We start from the raw sequence: 27,616 nt of genomic DNA on the forward strand, positions 1-27,616 counted from the left end.
GACCTGGGAGGATGAGGCGGGAGGAGCACAAGGCCAAGGCCAACCTGGACAACTCAGCAAGGCCCCATCTCAAAAAATAAAAAGGGCTGGGGGTGTGGCTCAGTGGTTGAGCACCTCTGTGTTCAACTCCTAGTTCTGAGGGAGCAGGGGAGCTTCAACAGCTACATGGATTACCTAAAAACCATAGTAAACCAGGCACAGTGGTTCATGCCTGTCATCTCAGTAGACTGGTACCAAAGGAGGTACCTGAGAGCTACTTTGTGCCAGTGTTCTAAGCCTTGACAAGGATGATGATGATGATGATGAATGGTACTAGGAACTGAGCCCAGGGGCACTTAACCACTGAGCCACATCCCCAGCTCTTTTTTATTTTGGGACAGGGTCTCACCAAGTTGCTGAGGCTGCTTTGAAATTGAGATCTTCCTGTCTCAGTCTCCCAAGCTACTGGGATTACATGTATGCACCACTGCACACAGCACAAGGATTATCTTTTTAATCCTCTGTAATAATTCTATTATCACTGTCACAAATGAAGAAACTGAAGCTCAGAGATGTCAAATTTCTTGGTCAGAGTCACACAGCTGGTAAATGACAGAAATGAGACAAATATACTTGGAGTGTCTGATCCTACAGTGTGTGGCCTTAACCCTCCATGTGCAATCCTGTCTCTTGAGGAAAGCAGACAAAGGGAGAAGGTTTTTCAGATAAGGACTGTCTCCAAGGGAAAGGGAACAAAGTGAGGCTGACCAACATACTCTATCTAGTGACTGGAGTTAAGAAAGTCAAGCTGTGGTTGAAGTGGATAAGAGCAGTGGTGCATGTCTACAATTCTAGCCACTTGGGAGGCTGAGACAGGAGGATTGCAAATTTGAGGCCAGCCTCAGCAACTTACCAAGACTGTCTCAGAATAAAATATAAAAAGGGCTGGGGGTGTGGTTCAGTGGTAAACTGCCCCCCTGGGTTCGATCTTCTATACAAAAAAAAAAAAAAAAAAAAAAAAAAGCAGCTGTGGTTGAAGTGATGGAAACTGAGGGTAAAAAACAGATGGATCCTCCTGCCAAGCTTTATTTGCTTTTATATTATGATTTAATCCAAACCAAATGCCCTTAGTACCATTGGCAAGAATCTCAACTCAACAGCAAAAGGGAAGGAATGCAGATGAAAACTCCCATAGTAACCTTAACTTATCCTTCCCTCCCCCAGATACTGCAGAGACTCAGAACACCTTGTGATCTTGCAGATTCTATGCAGAGCAATCAGATGACACCATAGGGTGGGCAGAGGACACAGCTTACAGCCTTCATAGAGCTGCTGAAGAAGTTATCGTAGCATTTGCAGTGGCATGGCTTAAGGCACAGGAAACACGACTGCAATTTCTCTCATACTCAAACTGAGCATGCCAAAAAATTTTAAATATAACAAATACCATGGTCTCTCCTTTTGTTATTAACATAAGGAATGAGTTATCACTGCAACTCACTGACACAGCTCAATACATCATTTAAGTGGGGCAATTGTGCCACCTGGTGGGCACCGACTGCAGTTAACATTCTAATGCTCCCAGTGACTGTCTTTAGGGAAGAGGGAGGGCATGAGACACAAGCCAGAATCTGCCAGAGCATAATGTGACCAAGTCCTTCCAAATCATGAATGCAATGCAGCTTCTTTATGGAGGTCTTTCCTAATGTAGTTTGAAAAAAAAAAAAAAAACAAAAACAAAAAAAAACTTCACTTTACAGAATATGTCTCCTTCCCTCTACCACCCCAGTAAACACAAATCCTACCCAGTCCCACAGATAACGTATTTGACAAAAAATATGGCTACCTCCTGATTGTATGTCCTGAGCTGACTTCCTCCACCCCGCCTTTCCATCATGATGTTTGTCCTGCCTCACTTCGGGGCCCAGAGCAATGGAGTTGCTTACACTGACTCTGAAACTCAGTTGAAGCCACTGGAGACCCTCACCAGAAGCTGAACAGATGCCAGCACCCGATTTTTGGATTTTCTAGCTTTCAGAACTTGTGCCAAACTAATCTTCCATTCTTTATTAATTACCCAGAACCAGGTGTTCTGTTCTAGCAACAGGAAACGGACCAAGATATTCTCTATATACATACCAATGACTACAACAGGGACCTTTATCCCCAAATTAAAAGCACTTTTAATAAACCACAATACATCATGATCACATGGGTAGTTTAGAATTCTCACACGGATGGAGTCCTAGTCACAGGTTTTAGATAACCTCCTGTGTCCTTTCACAGTCAATATCTTTTTTCAGGTGCTGAATATCGAACCCAGGGGCCTGGCAAACTAAATACAAAATCTACCACTGAGTTACACTCTCTATCAGATCATTAATATTTTAAATTATGTAATACAAGGTACATTAAAATGTTACATACATCTAAGTTACAGAACATAATAAGGCTGGGTGAAGTTGCCTGTATCCCAGCAATTCAGGAGGCCGAAGCAGGAGGATTCCAAGTTCAAAGCCAGTCCAAGCAGCTTAACAATACCTTATCTCAAAAAGAAAGAAAAAAACAAAAAAGGAGGACTGGAGATGCAGCTCAGTGGTAGAGCACCCCTGGATTCAATCCTCAGTACTTCAAATCAATGATGATGATTATGGTTAAATACAAACCCACCGTGAAGCTTATTCAATTGTAAAAAGTACAACGAGAGCAGTACAGGAATGGTGGCAGTTGCATCTGTAGCTCCTCACTCCTATCTCTGACTTCTCCAACAAGGGAGCGGAGTCTACACTGTGCACTGGTCATTTCCTGATGACCTGACCTACCTGCCTGGTGCTGTGCGGGCGCCCAAAAGGCAGGCTGCTTCGCACTGTGTGCTGCACCTTTCGGGCTGGCTTCTCCTCTCTGTTACTAGGATGGGCATTTTGGCGTGTTCTTCATTCTCACAGCAGCACAGGGTTCCCCGCTATAGTCACGGAGTCCGCTGTGTAGTTTCTGTTGCTATTAACGCTGCTCCTTTGAATATTGAGTATGTGAATGAACACCCCACTTGGTCATACACGCTGGGGTTCAGCTTGTGGCATCTGCTCCTATCCAGACTCCACCCCTGCACCCTCCCTCCATCCGGGATCCTGTACCACTGAGTGACTTCTGCCTGCCCTCGTCTCTACAACACAGTTTTTTCATTAGTATGAGTACGTGACCACTACTAATCTTAAAAGTTCCTTCACCATTTTATGAGAGGTTCTTAAAATTTTTAAATGCTGAATGTGAATGTTTTTACGGATGCTGACATTACAATTTTTTCCCAGGGCTGGGGTCTGTAGAGTTCCATGGTAGAGCACACACAGGAAGGCCTCAGCAACAACGGGGTGAGAGCGCTCCTGTCTTGGCACCATTCTTCACTCATCTGTGTAACCATCCCAAAAGACACACACACACACACACACACACCCCTTTTATACCATTAAAACCAACAGTCACCAGAAGCCCCTTTTTTTTTTTTTTTTTGACTAATCAAATAATATGTATCTTTCTCTTGAAAAATTCCCAAAGCACACTCTCAGAATGAAGTGAGCAAGTGACAAAACGTCCACTTGTGCCTCTTCCATATCAAACCAACCAACCTGACCTGTCCCTGAGCAGGCAATTGTGTAACTCAAAATAATCTCATTTGCTCCCACATAAATGTACCTTTGTATAATGTGAACCGATACGAGGAGCCATGGTCTACATTCCCTGACACTGACAGGAAAAGAAAAAAGAAGGAAAAGAAAAAGAAGGCTGCTGCTGTTGATGTGCCTGTCACAAAGCTGGCTACAGTGGGGGAGCCTGGACTAGGGGCAAAGCTGCTGTCCTCTGCTAACAGCCTGTTGAATAATCCCCTTTCCTCAACTAATGGGACAGAATAAGACCCTGCTCTGTGCCCTCACAGAGTAATGTAGAGGCTAAAATAAACACATGTAAAGAACTATTAGCTTAATTCCTTCATAAACATTAGTGAGACTCAAACAGAGGCAGTGGTGCAGTTTACAACCACAGATTAAATGTCTGAGCAGGAGAAACCAAGCCCAGTTCAACTCCCTCCAAGCTTTCTCCAGCTCAGCAGTTTCCAATCCTGACTCATCAGACTCACCTGACAAGCCTCCGGAACACACTGGTCCTGGGTGCCCACCTCATAATGTACACGTACACGTGCACACCTGCATGCCACAGGTCACCTGACCATGGGGACGCGTTCTGAGAAAGGCATCACTAGGCAATTTAGTTCTGCAAACACCACAGTGTCTACATACCCACACTGCAGCACCATGTGCATGTCACTAGACAACACCATCTTCTGATGCCGCCGTGGTTGATGAGGTCTGATGTTGACTGAAACACTGTTATGTGGCACATACATTACGTACGCATGCATGTGTGCACAGACATACAGGTGCACTTTATGCAAATATATGGTATTCAAAAAATACTATGTATATTTTGGTGAATGTTCACAAAATGAACACACCCAGCTCGAGGAAGGGCCTGACCACACTCTAGATGTTCTGTACTTTGTTTTTTTATAATGCTCCCAATGTTGTTATGATGGGCCAGTAAATCAGAGCACAATACTTATGAGTACAGGGCATGGGTTTACAGTTTTACTTCACTTAAAAAAAAATTTTTTTTAATGGTACTAGGGATGAAACTCAGGTGCTCTACCACTCAACTGCATCCCCAGCCACCCCCCTTTTTAAAATTTTGATAAAGGGTCTTGCTAAGTTGCTGAAGCTGGCCTTCTCCTGACTTAACTTCCCATTTACTGGAATTACAGGCATGTGTCACTGCATCCAATTCAGCACTCCTCATTTTAATATAATAAAAATGATCTCAAGTCACATATGGTAGTGCTTTAATCCCCAGCTGCTCAAGAGGCTGAGGCAGGAGGTTCACTTGACACCAGGAACTGGGAGGCCAGCCTTGGCACAGTGAGAATCTAAATCAAAAACAAAACAGTGAAACGAACAAAAATCCCACATCTCAACAAGCACAGAATTTAAAGTCCTGGCAATAAAAAATCATGAAGATATCAAAATTACAAAAACAAGGAGAAATGTGATTTTTATGTTATTACTACATAAGTGAGGTTTTTAACTTTATTATTTGGGGGTGGTACCAGTGATTAAAGTCAGGGGCACCCGATCACTAAGCCACATCCCCAACCCTATTTTGTATCTTATTTAGAGACAGGGTCTCACTGAGTTGCTTAGCGCCTCGATTTTGCTGAGGCTGGCTTTGTACTTATAATCCTCCTGCCTCAGCCTCTTGATCTGCTGGGATAAGAGACATATGTACACCATGGCAACCGGCTTTTTATCCCTGCCCCCCCCCCCCCCCCCCCACTTTGGAGCAGTGCTGGGAATCAAACCCAGGGCCTCACACAGGCTAAACATATGCTATACCACTAAGCTATGTATGCCTTTAACACCTTAATTCATGAATTCCCAATCATGCGAAAATTTTTCCTTCCTGTGCTCTATTAAAGAATACTGAGGGGTTTTGGGTAGAGGAAAAAAAGGGATGGTCAGAAGACGGATAGAAAGCTCTGCAAATCCTCGGCATGCCTCATTTCTGGGGCATGCATCCTCTAGCCCTGGCTCTTCCACCTTCCAAGGAGAAGGGGTCCTAAAGTCCATTCAAGCAGCTGAGGGAAAGAGGTTTCCGTCACAGGAAGCTGTCACACACACAAAAACACGAGTTACTTCCCCTGGAGGGACCCTCTCTTCAGCCCTGAGAAGGCAAGCAGTCTCTTGGAGACAGTGAGCATGTGTGTTATGGGGAGGGGCTTCCACAGCACAGCCCAACAGTTTCATGCCCAAAGCTTGTGGGTTTCTTCATCCAGTAAAGGAACCTTCACAGAAGCGCTATGACAGAAAACAGCTTCTTTCAGAACTTCTGAAGTACACTGCAGCAGGGTGATGTTTTTAATTAAGCTAGTATGTTTTACATTGAATTATTTTTCCAATGATTCAACAAATCATTCAGGCCTACTGTGTGCCTAGTGCTGCTCACACAGTTGTGATAAGATAATCTGTGCACTTTTGGAACTCTTACAGTTGGGCAGACATATAGTTACACAGATAATCAATCGCAATTGTCATAAATGCCAGAGAAAAAGAATCATGAATGCACTTAGCTGGGAACCCTGATCTGTAGTCAAGGAGGCTTTCTTGTCCACCACATTTTGGCATACTCACCTGTCATTTATAGTAAAGACAAACAGTAAAAAAAAAAAATCTACATCTTCATGAATGGAACATGGTTCCTAGATGAGAGAGCACACACCTGTCACTCCAGCAACTCAGGGGCTGAGGCAGGAGCAGCACAAGTTCAAGGTCAGCCTGGGTCACTTATTAAGACCCTGTCTCAAAATAAAATTTTAAAAAGGGCTGGGGATGTAGCTCAGTGGTTGAAGCACTTGTAGCAAATGTGAGGCCCTGGGTTCCATCCCCAGTACCATGTGCACATAGACTGGGACATGCTTAGGTAAATCAAGCTACAAGATGGGCTATTATTAAAGTTCAAATTTCAGTTTATTTTTTAATCACAGCAACTGGAGTTTTAAAACTGTTATATGCAGTATGATAACATGCGTGCTTACAACCAAAGTGCACAGAAGCACACACTAGTTATAGCTACATTGTTGGGGGCATAGATACAGAACACATGTTAAGAGAGGCACCTGGGTTGGGCCCCCAGAAATCCTAAACAGAAAAAAAAAAAATCTACATCAGGGGATGAAGGATTATAGGTCATTATTAATAATAAAACAAACTTATATGTACATATGTGATTTTTTTCTGAGGCATCTGAGAGTTATTTTTATATATTACAGTCAAATATTGAGTGTGTCTGAGTATATATATTCTACATAACCACAAAATAGCTAATAAATACTGCAACAATAATCTGTGTCCATATTCTAAGTTAGCTAGCTGAACCCAAAATGTGCTCAAAATTTTTAAAGTAAATCTCATAGCTGGGGATACAGCTCAAAGTATCTGCCTAGCATGCATGAGGCTCTGGATTCAATCCCCAGTACCAATAAATAAATAAATAAATAAACAAACAAACAGTAAATCCCAGTTATTTATTTAATTGCTACAAATACCAATCTGAATGTTTATTCAATGTGAACATATTTTACATAACCATAAGGCCATCATCACACCTAATAAAAGTAGCAAAATTCTTGGGTATGAAAAACAATGTGATACTCACAAGATGTCTAAAACCCAACCCCAGCAATTAAAGAGGACAAAGAGCAAATAAAAGTTGCATCTTACTGTGGCAACAGGATAAACCAGTCTGATCACTTTGGGAAGTTATCTGGCATCAATCTCTCAAAGCCGAGAATCTATACTCCAGATGGGATGAAGAAATAGGTCAAATAATGCTCCCATGGTAACATCTGCAGCAGTTCCAAACTATAACCAAACGTGCACTGTCAGCAGGAAGAAGAGGAAAATCATAACCAAAGGGCTGAGACTCTAGGCACAAGAGGGCGAAGGCTGAGAAGTGATGGAGCAAGAATGGCATCACCAAGTAACCACGGAGCTTTCACGCACAGGGACATTTGGCTTTGTTTGTCTGGCAGTCCAGCCTGTTTTAGCCAATTGTAAAGCACCTGGTAGGAAGTAGAAATGATGAAGGTAATTTTCACACACTCAAAAACTCATTCTAATCACAAGTCCTAATCTTTGCTACAGCCATGTATTTATAGAAAGCTGGAAACCAGCCAGTGTAGGCTTATCTTCCCAGCCCTGCTCAAAATGCAGTCAGAGGTGGGACAGGAGAGAGCTGCCGTGCACTCCGATGTCACAACACAGTGAAACAGGCACCTCCTGGTGCCGCATCCCCTTGGACTGTAGGCCACACTTGAGCCAGCCCGTCAGGTTGCCCACGTTCTCCTCCAGTGCCTACCAATGCACATAAGCAGTCACTCAAATGTTTACCGAGTTAAAAAAAACGGTGACCACAAGGTGAGTGGCTGTGAAGAACACATGGAGGAGTCCAGGTGAACCAAGTTGCACAGAAATCAGCTAAATACGCCATACTTGAAAGTCTCTATCCCAAGGAATCTCCAAACTCCCACTCTCTCTTCTTGTACCAGACAACAATGTGTGGTACACCCACTATGTACCAAGAAGTCTGAAAGAGCTAACACACGTACAAGTTCCCCCACTCGGTTTCCCAGTACAGTGGAGAGACACAAAATAAATATTTTAGAGGAAGGTGATAATAAGAGGAATGAAGGAAATAAGACAAAGACAGTAAGTGGTTCCTATTTCACAGTGTGGTCAGAGAAGGCCTCTGTGACACAGGGACACCCCAGTGGTGACAGCAGGAACTGAAGGCAGAAGTTGTGTGGAGATCTGGGAGCACGGCATTCCACAGAGGGCACTGAGCTCACAAGGCAGAAGAAGAGTCAGGCTACCCAAGGCCTGGTTACAACTGTCAGGTTCTGGTGAGACTCACAGGGATGCAGAGCCCAGGATGTTCTGAACACAGACTGCTCTCTAGTCACAACATAGGCGGCAAATGCATTCACCACACACATCTATGTGAAAGTACAGAACGCGTTTGAGTGTGCGTGTGTATGAATTCTCAACTTTCACACAGTACACAGTACTAAAACTGCGCTGAAGCAGAAGGGTCCTGATGTAGGAGTGGCTTGGTATGTGCTGCAAGTCTAAGAAGGGTTCCTATTAAGAAAAGCTAAAGCTTATTTTAAAATCCCTAATCTAATCTTGTATTTTGGCACAAATAGACATCTTACATGTATGTGTTAACTCTTCCTTAACCATTAATATCCAGCTCAAAAACAGAATCACTCAGTTTGACTGTCTCTGGTACAGCTAATAATTTCTGTCTTTGTCCTTTAACACTGAGAACCATGCTCCTTACCACTGTACCAGATTTTTCTCATTTTTCTAAAATTTTTAAGATGCAAACACTTAAATAACTGCACGAGCACTTACTATATATATCTTATAAAATACATAATGCATAAGTGAGCAGGACAATCTATTTGTGGCGACTTCCAACGGCCAAATGTTGCCTTGCTCACAGCAGCCCCAGACAGCAGCAAGCCCTCCTGGGAAGTGTGCTCCTTCAGGAAGTAACTGTCACCATCCCTGGGGACCTCAGTGCTGGAATCTACACACTAGCTCCAACCCACCTCTTTCAAATTCCATTTTCGAAAACTCAAACATCAAATCATCCTCAGATAATTCCCTTTCCTAGCCCCTTCTTTTCCCTAAGAATCCCCCCCCCCACCCCGACTACCCCAGGTCACACTTCTGCTGTACACTCAACCACACTTGCTTTGGTAAGCTTTGCTTTCCCCAAATCAGTAAAAGGAACCAGACTGGGCCTGAGATGTGACCTAATTACACATTTCAAAGCAAGACTCACTAGTAAAAACAGAACACAGTAAGGCACAGTGGTGCATGCCTACAATTTAGCAGCTTGGGAGGGAGAGGCAAGAGGACTCTGAGTTCAAAGCCAGCCTCAACAATTTAGTAAGGCCTAACCAACTCAGTGAGACCCTGTCTCCAAATTAAAAAAAAAAAAAAAAAGAGGAAAAAGAAAAGTGGGGGGCTGACAAGGAAGCCCAGTGGTTAAGCACCCTTGAGTCCAATCCCTAGTACCAAGGTGGAAAAAAAGCAAACCCTCTACCCACACAGAAAAAAAGCCAGATGCAAGAGTCCACACCTGTAATTCTACTGACTGAGAAGGCTGAGGAAGAAAGATCTCAAGTTCCAGAACAGCCTGGCAAGATCATGTCTCAAAATGAAATTTAAAATAGTGTTGGGGATGCCGCTCTGTGTCTCTGAGCACCCCGGGTTTCAATCCCCAGTGTCACAAAACCAACAACACCAAACACTCTTTTGCAAGTTTTTGGTACTCATATGTCCACTAGTGTTCTGCTAATCCTTAGTTGCTCCCTACACAAACAAAGTCCATCAGGTGAGTCTGCACCTCCCTGATGCAAGCGTAGGAACAAGAGGGAAGCGTACAGGTGCTAATGTGCACACTTGTAGTCTCAGCTACTTAGGAGGCTGAGGCAGGAGAATGCCAAGTTCAGGGCCAGCCTGGTCAACTTAGGGAGACCTGTCTCAAAATAAAATCTAAGCAGGGGTAACCTGAGATACAGCTCAATGTTAAGAGCACTTACCTAGAATGTTTGAAGCTCTGGGTTCAATCCCCAACACCATTATTTCAAGGGGTTGGGGCACACTGCACAGTGCATAGCATCCCCAGAAAATATGTAAGTGCAGCCAGGCAAGGTCTGGTGGCCTGAACTGGGGACAATGTGGAGTAGGGAAGCAACTGAGAAGGCAGCATGGAATCAAGGATCGAAGGGTGCAGGTACACCTGTAAGAAAGGCATGCTGAAGGCCCTGGACCACCCCATCAATTCTGACAAGTTCAAAGACTCATGACACTGCTGGTTGGCCTTCCTGAGTTTCTGCTTTGCTTCCAAAGTGCTGGCATGGCCAGGGCAGCCCACCTCAAACTGCATAGACACTCTCTGCCCTAGTCCCTACCCCTGTCTACACCCTAAGGCTGTCAAGAGCTTTCTAATGTGAATGCTACCACTTCCAGCTATAAACCCTTCAAGGGATCCTCATTCCTTTAAGAAGCCAACTGCCTTCTAGTTTCTTCCCGTCTCAATTCCTCAAGGGCACCATGGATCACATTCTGGCAATCTTCAAAACAAAGCACTGCTTTCCTCCTCATGCCCCATTCCTCCGTGGATGTGCTCTTCTGTTCAGAGAGCACTGGGCTCTTGTCCTGCAAGTGAACACACACTCAATGCCTCCCCAGTTTGCCCAAAGGTGTACAGTGTTCTACAGCTGCTCCCCAGGAGAGACTAGTGCCTTCTGCTCTGCTAGGCCAAAGGGATTGCCAGGGCAAGAGACACCCAGGACTGAAATAATCTAAGGGTCTACAGTCTTCTCCACTGAGTGACCATTTCCAGCCTCACCACACAATGGCAGACTGTTCTTGTCATTCAAGCCTCTGCCCCTACACCTTATACACTGTTTCAAACAATTTTCCATGATCATTTGTTGGAATATTGTTTCAACTCTACTGCTCTTATCTATGCTGCTAAGAATTATTTACATTTCTTCAATACAAAAGGTGTCTCTGCATAGTACCTGTTCTAAGCAAACCCCACAGGTTGTACCTCCCATTAAATGGCTTTTAGTTAGGCACAGCCCAAAGCAACCCTTGTAATATTAGTAATATTTTAAGTATTATGTACTTTATTAAATAAGGCCTGCTTGAAGGCAGATGTGTGCTAGGCGAATCTTGGCTACTAACTAGCTGTGTGACTGTAAACATTTGATGAAACCTCTCTAGAATTCAATTTTTTTGCCTCTAAAAAGGACTAGAAACAAATTATTTGTTCACATGTTCATTTTTGTGCTCTCTCTTCACCACTAAGCATAAGCTTTCTGCATCCCTCACCTAGTTGCTTCTATTTTTGTTGAGAAGGGGAAAGTTCTATCAATGATGAATGAACTCATATCCAATGCAACCCAAGCAAGATACTTCTGGGGAGAACTTCATTCCATGAGTCTAAGATTTACTTAAAAAAAACTACATGAGTCAGGAAGATGGAAAAGATGGTACTAAATAAAGGAAAATAACAACAAAATAACCCAGAACAATGAAACAAAATCAAGAGTTTAGACACACAGGTACACACAAGAGGCTAAACCAAGTGGAGGAGACCACATGCTCCTGCCTGCAGTCCAGCAGCCATGCTCCTCGGCGAACACCACACAAACCCTTGCATGAGAAGCAACTGCAGCTCTGGTCAGGCTGCAGAGCCCAGAGGCAGCCAGGAGGCCCTCCAGTGGGCAAATGGATAACCACAGCCTTCACATCTGGACAGGGAATGTCATTTAGTGCTAAACAGAAATGTGCCATCAAGCAGGACAAAGGCATGGAGGAACCTCAGAGGCATGGTCCTAAGTGGCAGGCCTTGTACTTTGAGTCCAACCAGACGGCCTCTGGAAAAGGCAAGTCTACGGAGACAGTGCAGGGTCAGTGGTTGCCAGTGGCTGAGGAGCAGAGGAAGATGAAAAGGCAAAGCACAGAGGATTTTTAGGGCACTCTAACTACTCTGCATGACAACTCCGACAGTGGAAGCATGCCATTACCCATGTGTTCATGCAGCACAGGAGTGAGCCCTAGTGTCAACATGGTCCATGGGTGACAATCTGGTGTCAGTGAAAGTTCATCAACTGAAACCAATACACCCCCTCTGGCGTGCTCAGGTACAAGATGTCCATGGAGGGGTAGATTACAGGTGTAGGGGGGCAGAAGGTACGTGGGCATTCTCTGTATTTTCTGCTTTCTTCAGCTATGAACCTAAAATTACTCTCTGAAGGACAGTCATGTGCCACTTAACAATGGGATACATTCTGAAAATGTGTCATTAGGCTCTTCTGTCATTGTGCAAAAACCAGAGTACACTTACACAAATGTATGTGGTATATATAGCCTCCTGCACACTGGGCTGCATTAGTTACAGCCTCTGCTCCTAGGTCATGGTGATCACAACAGCACAGCACTAATCACACACGAGAAAACGAAGCAATCAAAAGATGCAGAAAACATGAGCAGTAGGAGCTGCTGACATGACACAGCACGCGGTTTTACAGCGTTTTTTAGTAAAGAGAAGTACACTCTACGATAGCAAAGAGGACTAGGGATGTGGCTTAGTGGTAGAGTGCTTGTTTCGTATGTCTGAGGCCCTGAGTTCCATCCTTAAGATCGCCAAAAATAAGTAAATAATGATCATGATTCAAAATAAAATAAAGACAGAAACCAGTCCCATCATCATTTGTTTTCATTTTTATGCTTTGTACATGATTATATGGGCTATACTTAAAGGACAGGGAGAGCAGTATCCACAAACAAATGAGTAGATGCAAGAGCTACAATGCCACTGGATAATAGGAATTTTTCAGTTCAGTGCTCTTTTTTTTTTTGGGGGGGGGAGTACTGGGGAGTGAACCCAGGGGTGCTTTTACCACTGAGCTACATTCCCAGCCCTTTTTATTTTGAGACAGGGTCTCACTAACTTGCTGAAGCTAGCCTCAAACTTGGGATCCATCTGCCTCAGCTTGCAAGCAGCTGGGATCACAGGCATGTACCACTGTACCCAACTACATTACAATCTTATGGGACCACCATATATGCATTGATGGAAACATCATTATGCTACCGGGACAGTAAATAAGAATGTTCACTGCAGCTTTTATTAAAAGACAAGGGGCGGGGAAAGGACTATAATATTCAAATATTTATCTTTAGGCAATTTTGTTTAAAAAAAAAAAAAAAACAACTAAATTATAGTACAGCCATACTTTGTTATAGTCAAAAAGCAACTGTGGATGTGGTAAGATGGAACAAAGTCCCAAATATATTTTGAAGAGCATATTGATGAATAGTTTATATTTTGTGATAATAGTTTATATATTTATTAATATGCATAAAATGTTAGAAAAATATGTATTATAAACAATGGCTACGAAAGAGCTTTCACTATCTACATTATGTGTTACACACTGTTCAAATGTTTTACAGTACTGTTTTTTTAAGTTGTAGATGGACACAATACCTTTATTTTATTCATTTATTTTTATGTGGTGCTGAGGATTGAACCCAGTGCCTCACGTGTGCTAGGCAAGTCCTCTACCACTGAGCTGTAATCCCAGTCCAACACCATTTACTCTTATAAATAAGTTTTTAACTAAAAATTTTTGTAATAATCTTAAGTAATCCTAAGAGGCAGAATCTCAACAATTCCTTTGAGAGAAAAAGAAACCAACAGAGAAAAGTCAGGGATCTATAGGCAAAATTTCTTGTAATTTGCTAAAATCTACCCACATCCCAATTTCCTGATTCCACCTAAAGTTCAAGTCAATGAGGAGAAAGGCAAGTAGCAAGTAGAAAACTACTTTTTTTACCTATTACCAAGAAGAAGAACTAAAGGAAAGATGATAAATGGCCAAGAGAATAAATTCTGTATAGTTGTATTCTCTACACTTATAACACCAAAATTACATTTTAATGCCTAACTTTGATTAGATCACTAGTCAAGGGCATAATTCCCAAACTCCACAAGTACAAACCTACTCAGAAAAACCTGACTGACATGAAAGAATGCCACATGTACACGTCCTCACACTTGGGCAGTGAAGCAAATCCCTTCTAATTCATAATCCCATTCCTAGGAATGCAACCCTAAAAAATACTAAAACAAAAGAAAACAAAAAATGGACAGAGGTCTATGACTCAGTTTTTAATGGCAGACTATTTACAATAGCAATGAATTTAAAACAATTTGAATTTTCAGTACAGGAATGGCTAAGTACACTGATAAATCCATAGGATGAACTATTAGTGTTTTAAAATATCCACAAGGCATTTGAACAATGTGGGAAGTGCTCAAAACAACACACACACACATATACACCCATCATCTCACTTCATCTATACAATACGTAGGGGGAAAGTGACTGTAAGAAACATTCCAAAATGTTTAGCAGTTATTTCTGGGTGATGGGAAAATGGGTTAATTTTTCTTCTTTGTGCTTTTCTGTTTTCTAAACTTTCAACAGTATATAAATGTTACACCTGGATAGAATGGTGCATGCCTGTAATCCAAGCTACTTGGAAAGCTAGTAATGTTAAACAATAAACACAATACTCTCAGTCTAATGTGATTTTTTTAAGGAGAAAAAAATCTGTTTTGTGAGTTTATGAAAGCAGAATAGCAGAGGAAGGATACTAGCATTTTGCAAGATCACAAGTTTGAGGCCAGTCTAGGCAATTTAGCAAGATCCTGTCTCAAATATTAAATTTAAAAATACCTAGAGATGTAGCTAAGTGGTAGAGTGGTTACTTAGCATACATAACACCCTGGGTTCAAACCTCAGTACTGAAAAAAATTTTTTACTTTTAGACTGGTCTGTAAGGTTTAAAGCTTTAACTAATACTGAACAGGGACTAAACTAAAACTACAGGAGATTGGGGTTGTGCCTAGCATGCATGAGGAACTGGGTTCGATCCTCAGCACCACATAAAAATAAATAAAATAAAGGTATTGTGTCCATCTACAACTAAAGAATTTTTAAAAATAAATGATAAACTAAAACTGCAAATTTATCTTAGGCAATAAGCACCATTTTAAAACCTACTAACTTTCTATATTCTGCTCTTTCCTTCTAGGTCTAGAAAAAAAATATTAAAATCAAATTCTAACTCCAAAGACTGTAACAGGTAACAAAATACAAATAGGCAAAAGATGCTAATATAATCTTGGCTTGCAATGACAGATGGATGGTGGTAGAAGTGAAGACAGGACTGAGACTTGAAGGACTCAGTCTGAGAGACAAGTTCAGAGCCCAACCAGAAGTCCAGTAACTCTGGACAGCACTCTGGGCTCCATCACATAGGATCCACGCTGGTTCTACATACCCATGTGGAAGGCAAGCTGTAAAATGAAAGCAGGAACTTTCCCTTAGGTTACCGTGGAAACTGAAAGCTATGGGAACATGGACAGCATTTCAGTACCTGTTGTGCTTGGCATAAAGTTCAGCAAATGCCCACCCTCCTCAATATTCAGTTCTGTACACCACACCTGAAGATGGGCATTATGAACAGAATACATCCAGGAAGGCAACACGTGGAAAGAGACTCCACAATCAAACCACCTTGAAGAGCACTCACAGCAACTAGGCAGGTCAAACTTGGACTCAGAATAAAGGAGACAGGATGACTCATGTGAAGCAGACTTATTCAGCAGAGCCCAGCAAACAAAGCTTTACAACACAGGGAGGCAGATTTTCAGCTCTCTTTAAGAAAGAACAATATGTTCAAAAATGGCATAGATTGCTTTTTTAAGTCCCTACAAATGCTCACAAGCAAAGAAGAAAATCAGGAAATGCTTAGAAAGGTCTTCTCGAACATGGCAAAGGCATCAGAAATGCCAGTACTCTTTCTCTGCTATTCTGTTCTTATAAAAACTCGTTCAACAATAGCTTGATGGTGATAAAATTAAGATGTTCTTTTGAGTCAGGCACCTTGGCGCATGCCTGTAATCCCAGAGGCTTGGGAGGCTGAGGCAGGAGTATCATGAGTTCAAAGCCAGCCTCAGCAACTTAGGGAGGCCCTGTTCCAAAATAAAAAATAAAAAAGGGCGGGGATGTGGCTTAGTAGTTAAGCACTGCTGGGTTCAATCCCTAGTACCCCGCCCCCCCCCAAAAAAAAAAGAAAAGAAAAAAAGAAAAAAAAATCATATTAGATTGAAAAGAGTATTATATTAATTATGTTTAACATTACTACAAGTAGTTCAATTTCCATGTTCCAGGGAAGGTACTATACGGATCCCCCTGAGTCAAAATTAAACATATTTCTTTATATGTAAGCTCTTAACAACTTAAATATGCTAACATAGATGCTGAATATTCATGAGGAGAATACAGAATAGACATCATCTCTCATACTGTCTTAGCCCTGGAAACCCGTTAACACCTACTTTAATACTGCAAAATATAACCTAGGAGGAAATCCTAATTGAAGCCTAAGAGCTCCAGTTTTCACTGATGATTCAAGAGATTCCTTACGACCATCATCATTGATAAATTTCTAAGACTTACCATACTGCAGAACAATTATTTCTAACCTATGTTGTCAAAGATCTCAGAGGATCCAAGGTCCTTTTCTTCAGAAAAAAACTGTATATCAGATCAAAAACACTGCACAGAAGTTCAGAATTAACAAAGCCCATAAATGCCATCCATAGACCTCCCAAAAAAAAATGCTCAAAAGGAGGATTTATCTTCAAGTTATGGTGAAAATAAGAACTTTGAAAATGGCAAAGATTCATAGTAATATTGCAGATGTAAAATTAATCTTGAGTGAGCAGAGAGGACAGAAAATACAACTAATATTAACAGCTATAGAAACCCTACCTCTTGTCACAAAGGAAACTCAGTGTAACTCACTAAAATATTTGCCTAAAAAAGTTTCACACACTGTTAACAGAAAATTCAGAAATTTTATTTCCGGGTAGACTCAAGGCTTAATAGTAAGGCCTCTTTCCAATAATACACATTTGCCCTTGATGATCTTCCAAATTAAGACTTGTGTAACTCTTTGTCCTCATAAATCTATAAACTTCCAGCTGCGGGAGTTAATAAACAGCTTAATTTTCTTTCCACTCTGAGCTGTTTCTCCTACTTACTTCAATAGCAGCTTATACAGAATTTTGAAGGAGAAAAAAAAAAAAAATTAAGATCAAGAAACCACAGGTTAGGAAGCTAAAGTAAAGAAAACCATACTTTCAAACTCTACAAATGACTTAAAAATGTGAGAGAATGCAGTATGCAGAGGCACTCCCAATGTGGAGAAGCCGCCCCTGGTCCCATGGCAGGAAGGAAGGCTTCCAGACTTACGCTTTGCCTCGGACAGATTCTGATTGGGCGACCAGACCAGCATGCCAAGATTGTCCCGTTCTTGACTGCGCCTTGCCAGTTTTGCTGTGAAAAGAAAAAAAAAGTTTTCATTATAATTTTATAATTAAATATAATTTAGCAGATATAATAGCAAGCAGTAAGTAATACCAGCACTCTGGCCTTCTAGGCCCCAAGTAGTGAGGACAGGGGCCCCTTTTCCATGCTTCCCCAGACAGGGCATGGGGGAGGAGCAGGCTGCTGAGACCCTTCTATCTCCAGGTCCTTTCCTACCTGACTTTTATTTCCTAAATACAGGTGCATATGAGGCAGGTATCACTGTTGCCACCTGCCAGGTGGAGAGACAGCACAGCAGGGCACAACAGGGCAGAGCACCCAGGGCTCCTTCCCCTCTCTGCCCTCAGGTACACCCAGAAAGGAGCTGTCTGCCCCCCAGGTTCTTGCAAACTGTGAGTTCTCCATGTGCACAGCACCCTTACCCTTCTCTGCCAGTCTGACTTTTCAGTGACCTAACAACACTGGTACAAAGATTCTTTCAACAACTTTAACCATTAAAAATTTTTAACCAGAAAAGCAACTTCTAAAATGTCTTCGAATTTTTAAAAATCTGTGATGCAAAACAAAAGGCCAACAGGTTTATGTATGCCAAGTGTCCAGCTGACCACTGGTATAACTTGATTAACTGCAAACAGATGTCATATATTACAACAAGGACATTTAAAGCATTATCCTTTTTCCTTTTCTATTTTTTGAAATGTATTCTTATTATAGTAACCTCAGGATCATTGTGCCTCAGTCTCCTGAGTGCTGGGATCACAGGGATGGCTACAACAATGGCCTTTTTCTTCCAGTCTTATCATAACTGCCTCTAAAATGTGACTGAAGTTATGGACCCCACTCAACAAGAGGCAGAAACAAATAAAGAAACACCACCCCTCCCCCCACTATAAATAGGGAATTAGGAAATGCAGGGTCTGGTAAATTGAATGTATGGATGGAACAAGGTGTGAAGGATGAGGGGACAGGAATGTGACCAAAAAAGAGAGTGGTGACTACCTTTGAGCTTGCCTTTTTATATACTTCTGACTTTTAGAAAAATATCGATGGTACAAACAATCTAAAAATGAAATTAAGTCAAGAGAAAAAGCCGCCTCCCAAGTGCCCTTTCTTTAAGGGAGTAAATCCACACATGAGGGTGACGCCCTGTAGCCTCTCGCCTCCTGAAGACCTCCTGCCCTCACTCCACAGTTAGGCTGTAGTGTGAGCTGTGGACAGACAGGCATTCAGACCACAGCAACCAAAAGCATGGATTTAGCACACAAAACACACAAAAAGGTGTGTACAATTTTCAGTCATTAAGGAAAAGGCAAACCAGAGCTCCATGAAATGCATTCACATTATCCACTAAAAGATACCACACTAAAGTCATTAACAATCCCAAAGTGGCAGAACCAGAATTCTGTGCTGCTCGTGAGAGTATAAAACAGCAGTATCACTTTGGGAGAAAGGTCTGGCAGTTTCTAACACTGTGGTGTATCCATGAATGGCAAACAATTCAGCAATAAAAAGGAACACTAAACATGAGAACACAAATGAATCTCAAAATAATTAGCATCTAGTCAAAGAGTTACAATATGGGAAGGAAAGGGTTTTTAGAAAAATTCTAAAGGAATTTTTAGAAAAGATTTCCTTTAGAATAGGAGTAGATAGGAACCGATGGTAACAGTGTGAAATCATGGTTTACAGGATCAACTAAACTGTATATGTGGCGTATACACACGTATGCACTCATTTCCCACAGTCATCCACCAAGAGGGTCTTGAAGGAATGACAAATCAGCAAGAGTGAGTACATCAGTTCTCAGGCATGGTTTCCAAATATCAATAAAATAAACTAGCACTCCTTGAAGAAATGGTTTATTCGAGGGCTAGGACAGCAATATTAGAAACACTACAATATTTTGTTATGCTAGAAAGTAAGAAGGCACTCAGAGAACAATGAGATCTATCTCCCATGAGGCAACTCTAGAACAACTTAAGCAACAAAATGAATGAGAGTAATGAAATAACAAACTACAAGTCTACACCGATATAAATAAAATGACAGATAAATGGAAGAAAGCTGGAGGCAAGACAACCAGCAGAGCCAGAACCGAGCTGTGTGAAGGCCCTTCGCTGTGTGAGGCACCCCAGTCAGCGTGATACTGGCAGAGGACACAGAGGTCAGTGCAACTGAAGAGTCCAGAAACAGACCATGTAAATATGTTCAACTGATTTGTAACAAAGGCCAAAGGTACAAAAAGAATTCAGGTTAGAAAAAAATAAAACAAACAAAAAACAAAGAATATTTGAACAACTGGATCTCCATATGCAAAAGTGAACCTCAATCTGTATCCCACATTTTAACATTCTGATTTAAAAGGATCTTACAGACAAACATAAAATTATGAATTTTTTAGAAAAAAAAATATGGGAAAAATCTTCATAAACTTGGTTTAGGAAAACTGTTCCTAGGCATGAAACCAAGAGTATAATCCATAAAAGACAGTAAACTATGCTTTAGTAAAATTTAATAAATAACTTGCTCTCCAAAATACACTGTTGAGATACCCTGTGAAAATATGGGCGTCGCACACCCAACAAAGGACTGCATCCAGTATATGTGAAGAACTTTCAAACACAACAGTAAAATAACCCAATCTTTAACATGCTTGGCTAAAGATTTGAAAAAATGGCTTCCCCAAAGTAGTGTAAGTATGTGATGGGGTATCACACGAAAAGATGCTCAACATTATCAGTCATCAGGGAAATGTAAATCCAATACAATGTGTAAGCACCACATGCTTACGAGAATGTCTAAAGCCAAAGACAGGTGGCACTAGGTGCTGATGAAACCAAGAGCAACTGACACGTTCATGAATTGCTGGAGTAAAGCAACAGCTTTCGGGAGAAATGGGGTCCAAACCTTACCACCTCGGTGTGCCTCAGCTGCATTTACCATCAACTACTCAAAGATCCTTCTGGGGGGAAAGGACAAATGGCGGCAGAAGAGGATACAGCAGTAAAAACAAAGGAGCTGTTCACCTGCACAGAGACAAGGACACATCTCCCCAGCACCACCCAGGCAAAGGCAAGTCACCCATTCACAGGACACTCTGAAAGGGCCCAACTAGACAGAGGGCAGGCCATGGTCTCCAAGACAGAGGTGCAGGGCAAGCAGAGCTGATCTGAGGAGATGGACTGTACATCAAAATGGGTCAATTTTGCTATATCTAAACGGAGAACTATAAATACAATGAGAAGGGAACAATGTCATAGAAACTGGTGTGTGCTAAAGCTGCTGTCTGGAGTAGGTGATCAAGTATTAAAGACCTCAGAACATGAACAGACCTACCCAGAGCAACCAGAGAGGACACAAGGAAACAAATCACCCAGTGCCATCCGCAGAGAAGAAAGGGGTTTGCACTGGGGGTGGGAGTGACAGGGAGCGGGGAAAGCAGAAGCAGGGTGATCCTCCAGTCGGCAATTCCTTGTCCACACATTTTCCACATGCTGCTCAGACCTGTGGAAATTTACTGGTCCCAATTATTGTATTTTTTTTTTTTTTAAAGAATAAGAATGAAAAACAGCATAAAATGTCAATGTGTATATGAACTATGGGTAGAGGTTTTTCCCCCCAAGTATGAAAGTCCTTGCCCTGGAGACTCATTAAGACATGGCTTGGAACAATAATGTGCTGCTCAGTCTGGTTTCTGTTTTGTCTTCTTTTTTGAGACCAGGTGTCACTATGTCCAAGCTGCTCTGGAAGGCCTCCAGCCAAAGCCCCTCACCCATTTCAGCAGCCAGGAAGCTTCAGCTCCCAAGTAGCTTGCACCTAGGTGTGAGTGTTTCATGCTTCGGCTTGGGTGGACTACAATACCCAGTTATTTAATCAAACACTAACACAGGTATTGCTATAAAAGTTTAGTAGATAGAATTAACACCTTCAATCGGTTAACTATTAAGAAAATTACCCACTGTAACATGGAAAGGGCTTATCCCATCTAAATAAAGACTTTTTTGAGAAAAACTGAGATCCCATCCATCCATCCGTCTATTCAGTTCTAGGGATTTAACTCAGAGACACTTTACCACTGAGCTACATTCCCTGCCGTTTTTAAATTTTACTATTATTATTTTTATTTTGAGATGATTTCGCTAAACTGCTGAGGCTGGTTTTGAACTTGTGATCCTCCTGCCTCAGCCTCCCAAGTTGCTAGGATTACAGGCATGTGCCACAGTGCCCAGTTGTAAAACTGAAATTTTAGAGAAGCAACGGAAACTGACATCTCAACTCTACCCAGCTGGCCTGCCCTGAAGATTTCAGACTTGTCGGGCTTCCACAATCAGACAAATAAATTCCTTAAAATAAACTTCACATACATATGCAGATACTCACTCATAAATACTCTATCAGCTCTGTCTATCTGGACTGATAAGCATAGTCAGTACAGAAGCAGGTGCAGTACAAAAACTAAACTCTTTAACACCCATTAACAGTGACTGGATAAACTGTGGCTATCTGAATTAAAAGGAATTAAACACTGAATAAAATTAATCAGATCCATACCATTTCTATGACAAGAAGCAAGTTAAAGGAAATATATATCAGCAGCAATATTAAAATGTAAAAGTGATGGTCTATGTTATGGGGGTACACTCATTAAGGAATGTGTCTTATGTGATGGGCTGACTCCATGAGAATGTTATAGGCCAGACTCTAAGGGAAATAACTAAACAGACTCCATTTTGCTCTGAGACTCCATGTTATGTAGGAAATAAACTTCTCCCATGGGAACACCCTGCCTCTGTGCCCATCATCAGTTACTTGGTGTTACATGTTTAATAATATACAATGGCAACTCCTATGGAGTAACCAATGTACCATGTAAATGGTAATTGTGTGGATGTTAGCAACCATTCTTTAGTTTGTACCTAGGTAAGGGTCAGTTTGACCCACTTCCCCCTCTGTCGATGATCTCATGATGTTAGTTTGTAATTTTGAATCACAGCAACAGTCACATGTGATTTTGAGTATAAAAACCCCTACAACCCTGTGGTCGGGGCTGTTCTCCCAATAGCCATTTTTTGGGGCATTGTGTGAGGCAGTCAGCTGGCTAGCTTAATAAAGACTCTCAAATTTGGACTTCTCAGTGGTGATCGGTCTGTTCTTAAGTTGCGCCCCATAACATCTTATTCCTGAGGCTGGCTTGAATTTGTAATCCTCCTGCCTCAGCCTCCCAAGTTGCTAGGATTACACAAGAAAGATTTTAGCTCTCTCTCTCCCTCTCCTCCTGGCTTTCACTCTCTCTCGAGCGCTCCCCACCCCCCTTCCTCTCATTTTCTCCCTTACCCCACAGGGAGCCACTCTGCCTGTTTGCTTAATAAACTCTCTCATGAGAGTTCCCGCGTCCGGAGTGGTTTCTGGGTTCTTACATTGGTGCCATGACTTGGATGGGCTCTTCTACTGCCGCTTAGGTGGGTGGACTCCCATCTGTAGCCCCAGACCCCCAGATGCTGGTCTCACCTTCCATTTGGCTGGATGCTCTCCACATCCACCACTGGCCTTCAGATTGGTGAGTTTTCCCCTAGGTCAGCTTAAACATTCCTCTGCTGACCTGAGATGCGACTATTGATGGTCTGGTACCCTCAAGGTGGTTGAGGAATGGGGGGTCCCCCATCCACAACTTTTGCCATTACAGCTGGCCCCCTTAGTTGACCTTATATGATGGTGGGACCCTGATCTTTATGGTGGCGATTCTCTCTCAGGGTTGAGGCTCCTCTTTGTGCTCACTCTCGAAAATCCTGACATCGGGTCCTCAACTCTCGGCTTTTGCCTGGCACACACTGATGCTTGTGTGACGACCCCATCACTGTGCTGCCTTCTCGTCTCCAACCGACTAGTCTGTGACCTCAGGACACTCTGGACACTGGCTCGGCTGTGTGAGTCTCCACCATTGGATCTGGGTCCTCCATTTCGGCAGATTCACCCCTGGGTTGTCTACTAGACAATCTTAAACCCCTTTACCTAACCCCCGACCTAGGTAATCAATCCAAAATGGCCATGTAATTGCACAAAGCTTCTGTGAGAGAGCGTGCAGATGCAAAGGGAGTCCTTATCTTCAAGTCTTTTCTTTCTTGCACTTCTTTGCTCTTCCTGCAAACTCAAACGCCTCCTTTTGGCTTCTTCTCCCCCTCTTAATCCCTCCTCCTTTTCCAACTTCAGCTCAGCTTACAAACCACCCTCATACTGGTCCGCTGTGACAGTGGCCCCTCCGGCCACTGCTTCTCCATCTCCTTTGCCCAATTCTGTTTCTGCTTCCATTCTCCTACTCAGCCCACCCAGTCCTCCTGCCACAAGGTGCCACGCACGTATTCTAGCCTCCCATGGGAAGTGGCTGGTGTGGAGGAAGTAACCTTAACCAGCTCAACTGTCAGTGGTATGTCACAGTAAGGAGTATGATATAGCAGCCCCATTCCTCAAAAGTAGCCGGAGATAATGTTTCATGATTTTCTGCATCCAAACCTGACCTGATTCCCAACCAGGAAAAAAATTTAAAAGCCCTAAGCAATTCCTCCTGCCTAGCCTTGCTGAAGCCTACATTGGAATGTAAACTGCAGCTGGCTCTGAGAGGGACCAACCTGCGATTGAAGAGAAAAAAAAAAAAAGTGTCCATTTTAAATTTCTCCTGGACTGCAACACAGAACACTTTATCTCTCCCTCTCACCCCTTCTCTCTGCCTTTTTCTTTCTCACTCTCTCATGCTATAATTAATGGCCATTATCATTTTTCTTCTTGGACTCTTGATTTTCCTAAATGCTATATTTTTTGAGCTCACAATTTTGATCCTACATACCTAGGTTAATGATTTTTGATCAGTTCTTTTTATCCAACTCTGGAGTTATTTTTGAACATCTGTTACATTGCAATGGAGATAAACGTTATAAGGCCTTTGTTTTGTGTTATGTGTTGTCTGTGTGCAACTAAATATAGCGCACATAAAATTAAAATTTAAAAAATGGATCCAAATACCTTTAATTCACGTAATTTTAAAAAGTTCAATTTAAATTGGGTAAACTAATAAAAGTAAAATGTCTTTAAAGTTAACTCACAAGTCAAACCAATAAAATTTTGATGTTTATAAAATGTCTAACATCAGTTTTTCTAGGACTTTTCTTCAACAGGAAAGAGGTGGCAAATACTGTTAGTACACTTGTCTGATACCTTGTTTTTGTTTTTGTTTTTTACAGTAAGATATGTGAAATTGAGTTGACATGTATGGGATTACCCAAATGTGTTTGTCAGACACATCTGATTAATTACAAAGTTAAAAATGTTAATTATTAAATAACATCAAGTACTCTAACTCCTTAAATTCCATGGGATAACATACTTAAACATTATTGGTGTTTTTATAGACTGATAAATAAAAAAGGGTTTACTAAGAGTTATGCCCTAACATGTACAATTCTACAGAAACACTAATTTACTCTTAACATTGTGTCTGTTAAGTTTTATTCTTTAGAACAATTAGCCTTAAAAATTAGGGTTCATACCATTATGGTTAAACAACAACATTAGAGTATTGTACCATGTTACAGAATCTAAATTTTTCTTTAAAAACTGAATTTGGTAATATATAAGTATCAAGGTACTTGTGCAATGGTCATTCTTTGTATATTAAATGTGTTCATATTTTCCAGGTATACAAGACTTTAAAGCAGAAAATTTATCAAGCTGCTATTCTCCAAATTAAACTTGTCTGTAATGGTAATTTTAAACTTTTTTGAGTAAATTTTATTGGGGATTTATTTCTATCATTTAATGTTCTAGCATTTTGCCACTTTGCCACACAAAAGGAAAGTTAAATGCTCTCTCAGTCTTTCTTTAATTCATGTTTTAGATATAATGTTAAATTGTGTTAATTAATGTTCATATAGACTCAGGAATCAATATATGTAAATGTCTTAAAAACATTTAAGAAAGAAGCATGGGCTGGGGAGGTAGCTCAGCTGGTAGAGTGAAGAAAGAAAAAGAGAAAGAAAAAGAGAAAGGGAGGGAGGGAGGGAGGGAGGGAGGAAGGAAGGAAGGGAGGAAGGAAGGGAGGAAGGAAGGAAGGAAGGAAGGAAGGAAGGAAGGAAGGATCAACATCAGAATTAAAACACTGCACTTAAGATTTGTAAAGAGCCATACCGTACCTGAGATAAGGCTCTGCCTCCCCTCCCAACTTACTGCATGTTAGAGTGGCTCCAAAATAAGCCAGACTTCAGCTTCTTTAAAGTTATATTTAAAAGACTGGTTCTTCTTGTAAAATTACTGTGATCTCAAAACAGGAGTGAAGCCAGAATTGGGGACAGGCAGTTAGTGTAGAAATAGGGGATTGGCCAAATCAAGGAAATAAGTCCATGAAAGCCATCTGCCTCTGGAAGTCTGGAAGTTGGAGACTGCCCTGGGAGAATGGAATGTCAAGGATCTTTGGAGGCCACTGATTACCAAATTTCCCTGCAAGGACTGCAAGCGAGGAGCTGCTAATTAATGCCCCCTGGGCCCTTGCCTGGCTGAATTACTTTGGCTCTCCCCTTGCCCCATCCGCTTCTTACTTTTTACATCTCACCTGCAAAACCAGGCCTAGTCACATAGGCAGAAAGGAGAGATAAGTGGGGAAAGAACTGGAGAACAAAAGATCTTCTTATTAAAAAAAAAAAAAAAAAAAAAAAACTGGGGGAATATAATATAATATAAAGCTGCTCCCCCACCCTTTTCACTGCAGTCATTTCCCCGCCTCCCAACTTATAAACTAGCTTGTCAGTCTGTGAACATCCTAGCTAGCTATTGGTTCATCAGTCAGCTTGCCAGTATCCCTCTCCATTATTGGTCCCTTGTTAGCCCGCGAAATTCCACTACTTAAGAATGGCTCCCCCGCCACCCCCTCCCTTCACTCTCTCTTGCGTGCACGATCTCTCTCTTTTCCTCTCTTATCCTGCAGGGAGACACTCTGCCTGTTTGCTTAATAAACTCTCTTAGGTGAAGGAAAAAAAAAAAAAAAAAAAGATTTTAAACATCAGGCTGATAGCCATTCTAAAAGGGGATTTTTCTTTGTGGCATCTATAATGTTACACTGCTCCCTGCAAATCTGTGGTAGACAAATGCTATTTTGTCTATTTTTATGTTCATACAATTTCAAAACAAAAGAATTAAAAAAGAAGTCTTTACTGTATGATTTGATGTTTCTAATACAGCTTCTGTATTCAATTTTAAAATCATCTCAGTGACCCACACTAAGGAAAATACTCTCCTATCCTATTTTTTGTTCTTCCCTGAAACCATGAATTAGCTACTTCTTATACTACAGTGGCATATTTTGTGTGTCCTCTGGTCAGAAGCAGAGCATCATCTTATGTTAACCTGACATTCCACCAGCACTGTGTGAGGACTGCAATCTCTCCACATCTCTGCCAGCACCTGGTCTTGACTGACCCTAGGTTCTAGCCAGCAGGAGTGGTGTCTCATTGCAGCTGGATGTGGACTTCCCTGATGACTAATGATGCTGGACATGCTGATGACTGGACATGCTTATTGACCATTTGCATATGTCTTCCTTGGAAAAACATCTATTTCTATTTAGATCCTTTGCCATGTTTTAATGGGATTCCTCGTCTAGTGCTGGAGATACAAATGGTGCAGTTCCTTCCAAGGCTAAACTGAGATGCTATATAGCCGCAGGTACCACAGCCCAGAGAAATGAAAACACAGGTCCACACAAAAATTTGTACACAAATGTTCATGGTACCATTATTCACATGATGGCCACAAAACGGAATGAGGCACTAATGCATGCCCAATACGGATTAAAATTGAAAACATTATGTTAAATGAAAGCAGCCAGTCAGAAAAATAAAAAACAAATAAAACCTGTTTGGGTTAGTGGTGTATGCCTATAATCCTAGGAACTGGGGAGGGTGCGGGGAAGAGAGGATTACAAGGCCAAGGCCTGCTTCAGCAAGTTAGTAAGATCCTGTCTCAAAAAATCAATAATAAAAATAATAAGGTCTGGGA

The 27,616-nt window shown here is 41.7% G+C and overlaps 1 protein-coding gene across 2 annotated transcripts in view; it reads right to left on the minus strand.

Moving 5' to 3' along the window:
- The window catches only part of RCOR1 (REST corepressor 1), a 135,948-nt gene that overhangs the window by 35,825 nt on the left and 72,507 nt on the right, over positions 1-27,616 (minus strand). For both annotated transcript variants that reach the window (XM_079130111.1, XM_079130110.1), the window contains one exon: positions 17,504-17,587. In XM_079130111.1, the coding sequence (XP_078986237.1) occupies positions 17,504-17,587 (84 nt within the window). The remainder of the gene's footprint in view (positions 1-17,503; positions 17,588-27,616) is intronic.

The sequence above is a fragment of the Sciurus vulgaris genome (assembly GCF_902686455.1).
Source record: "Sciurus vulgaris genome assembly, chromosome: 2".
NCBI classification, from domain to species: Eukaryota; Metazoa; Chordata; class Mammalia; order Rodentia; family Sciuridae; genus Sciurus; species Sciurus vulgaris.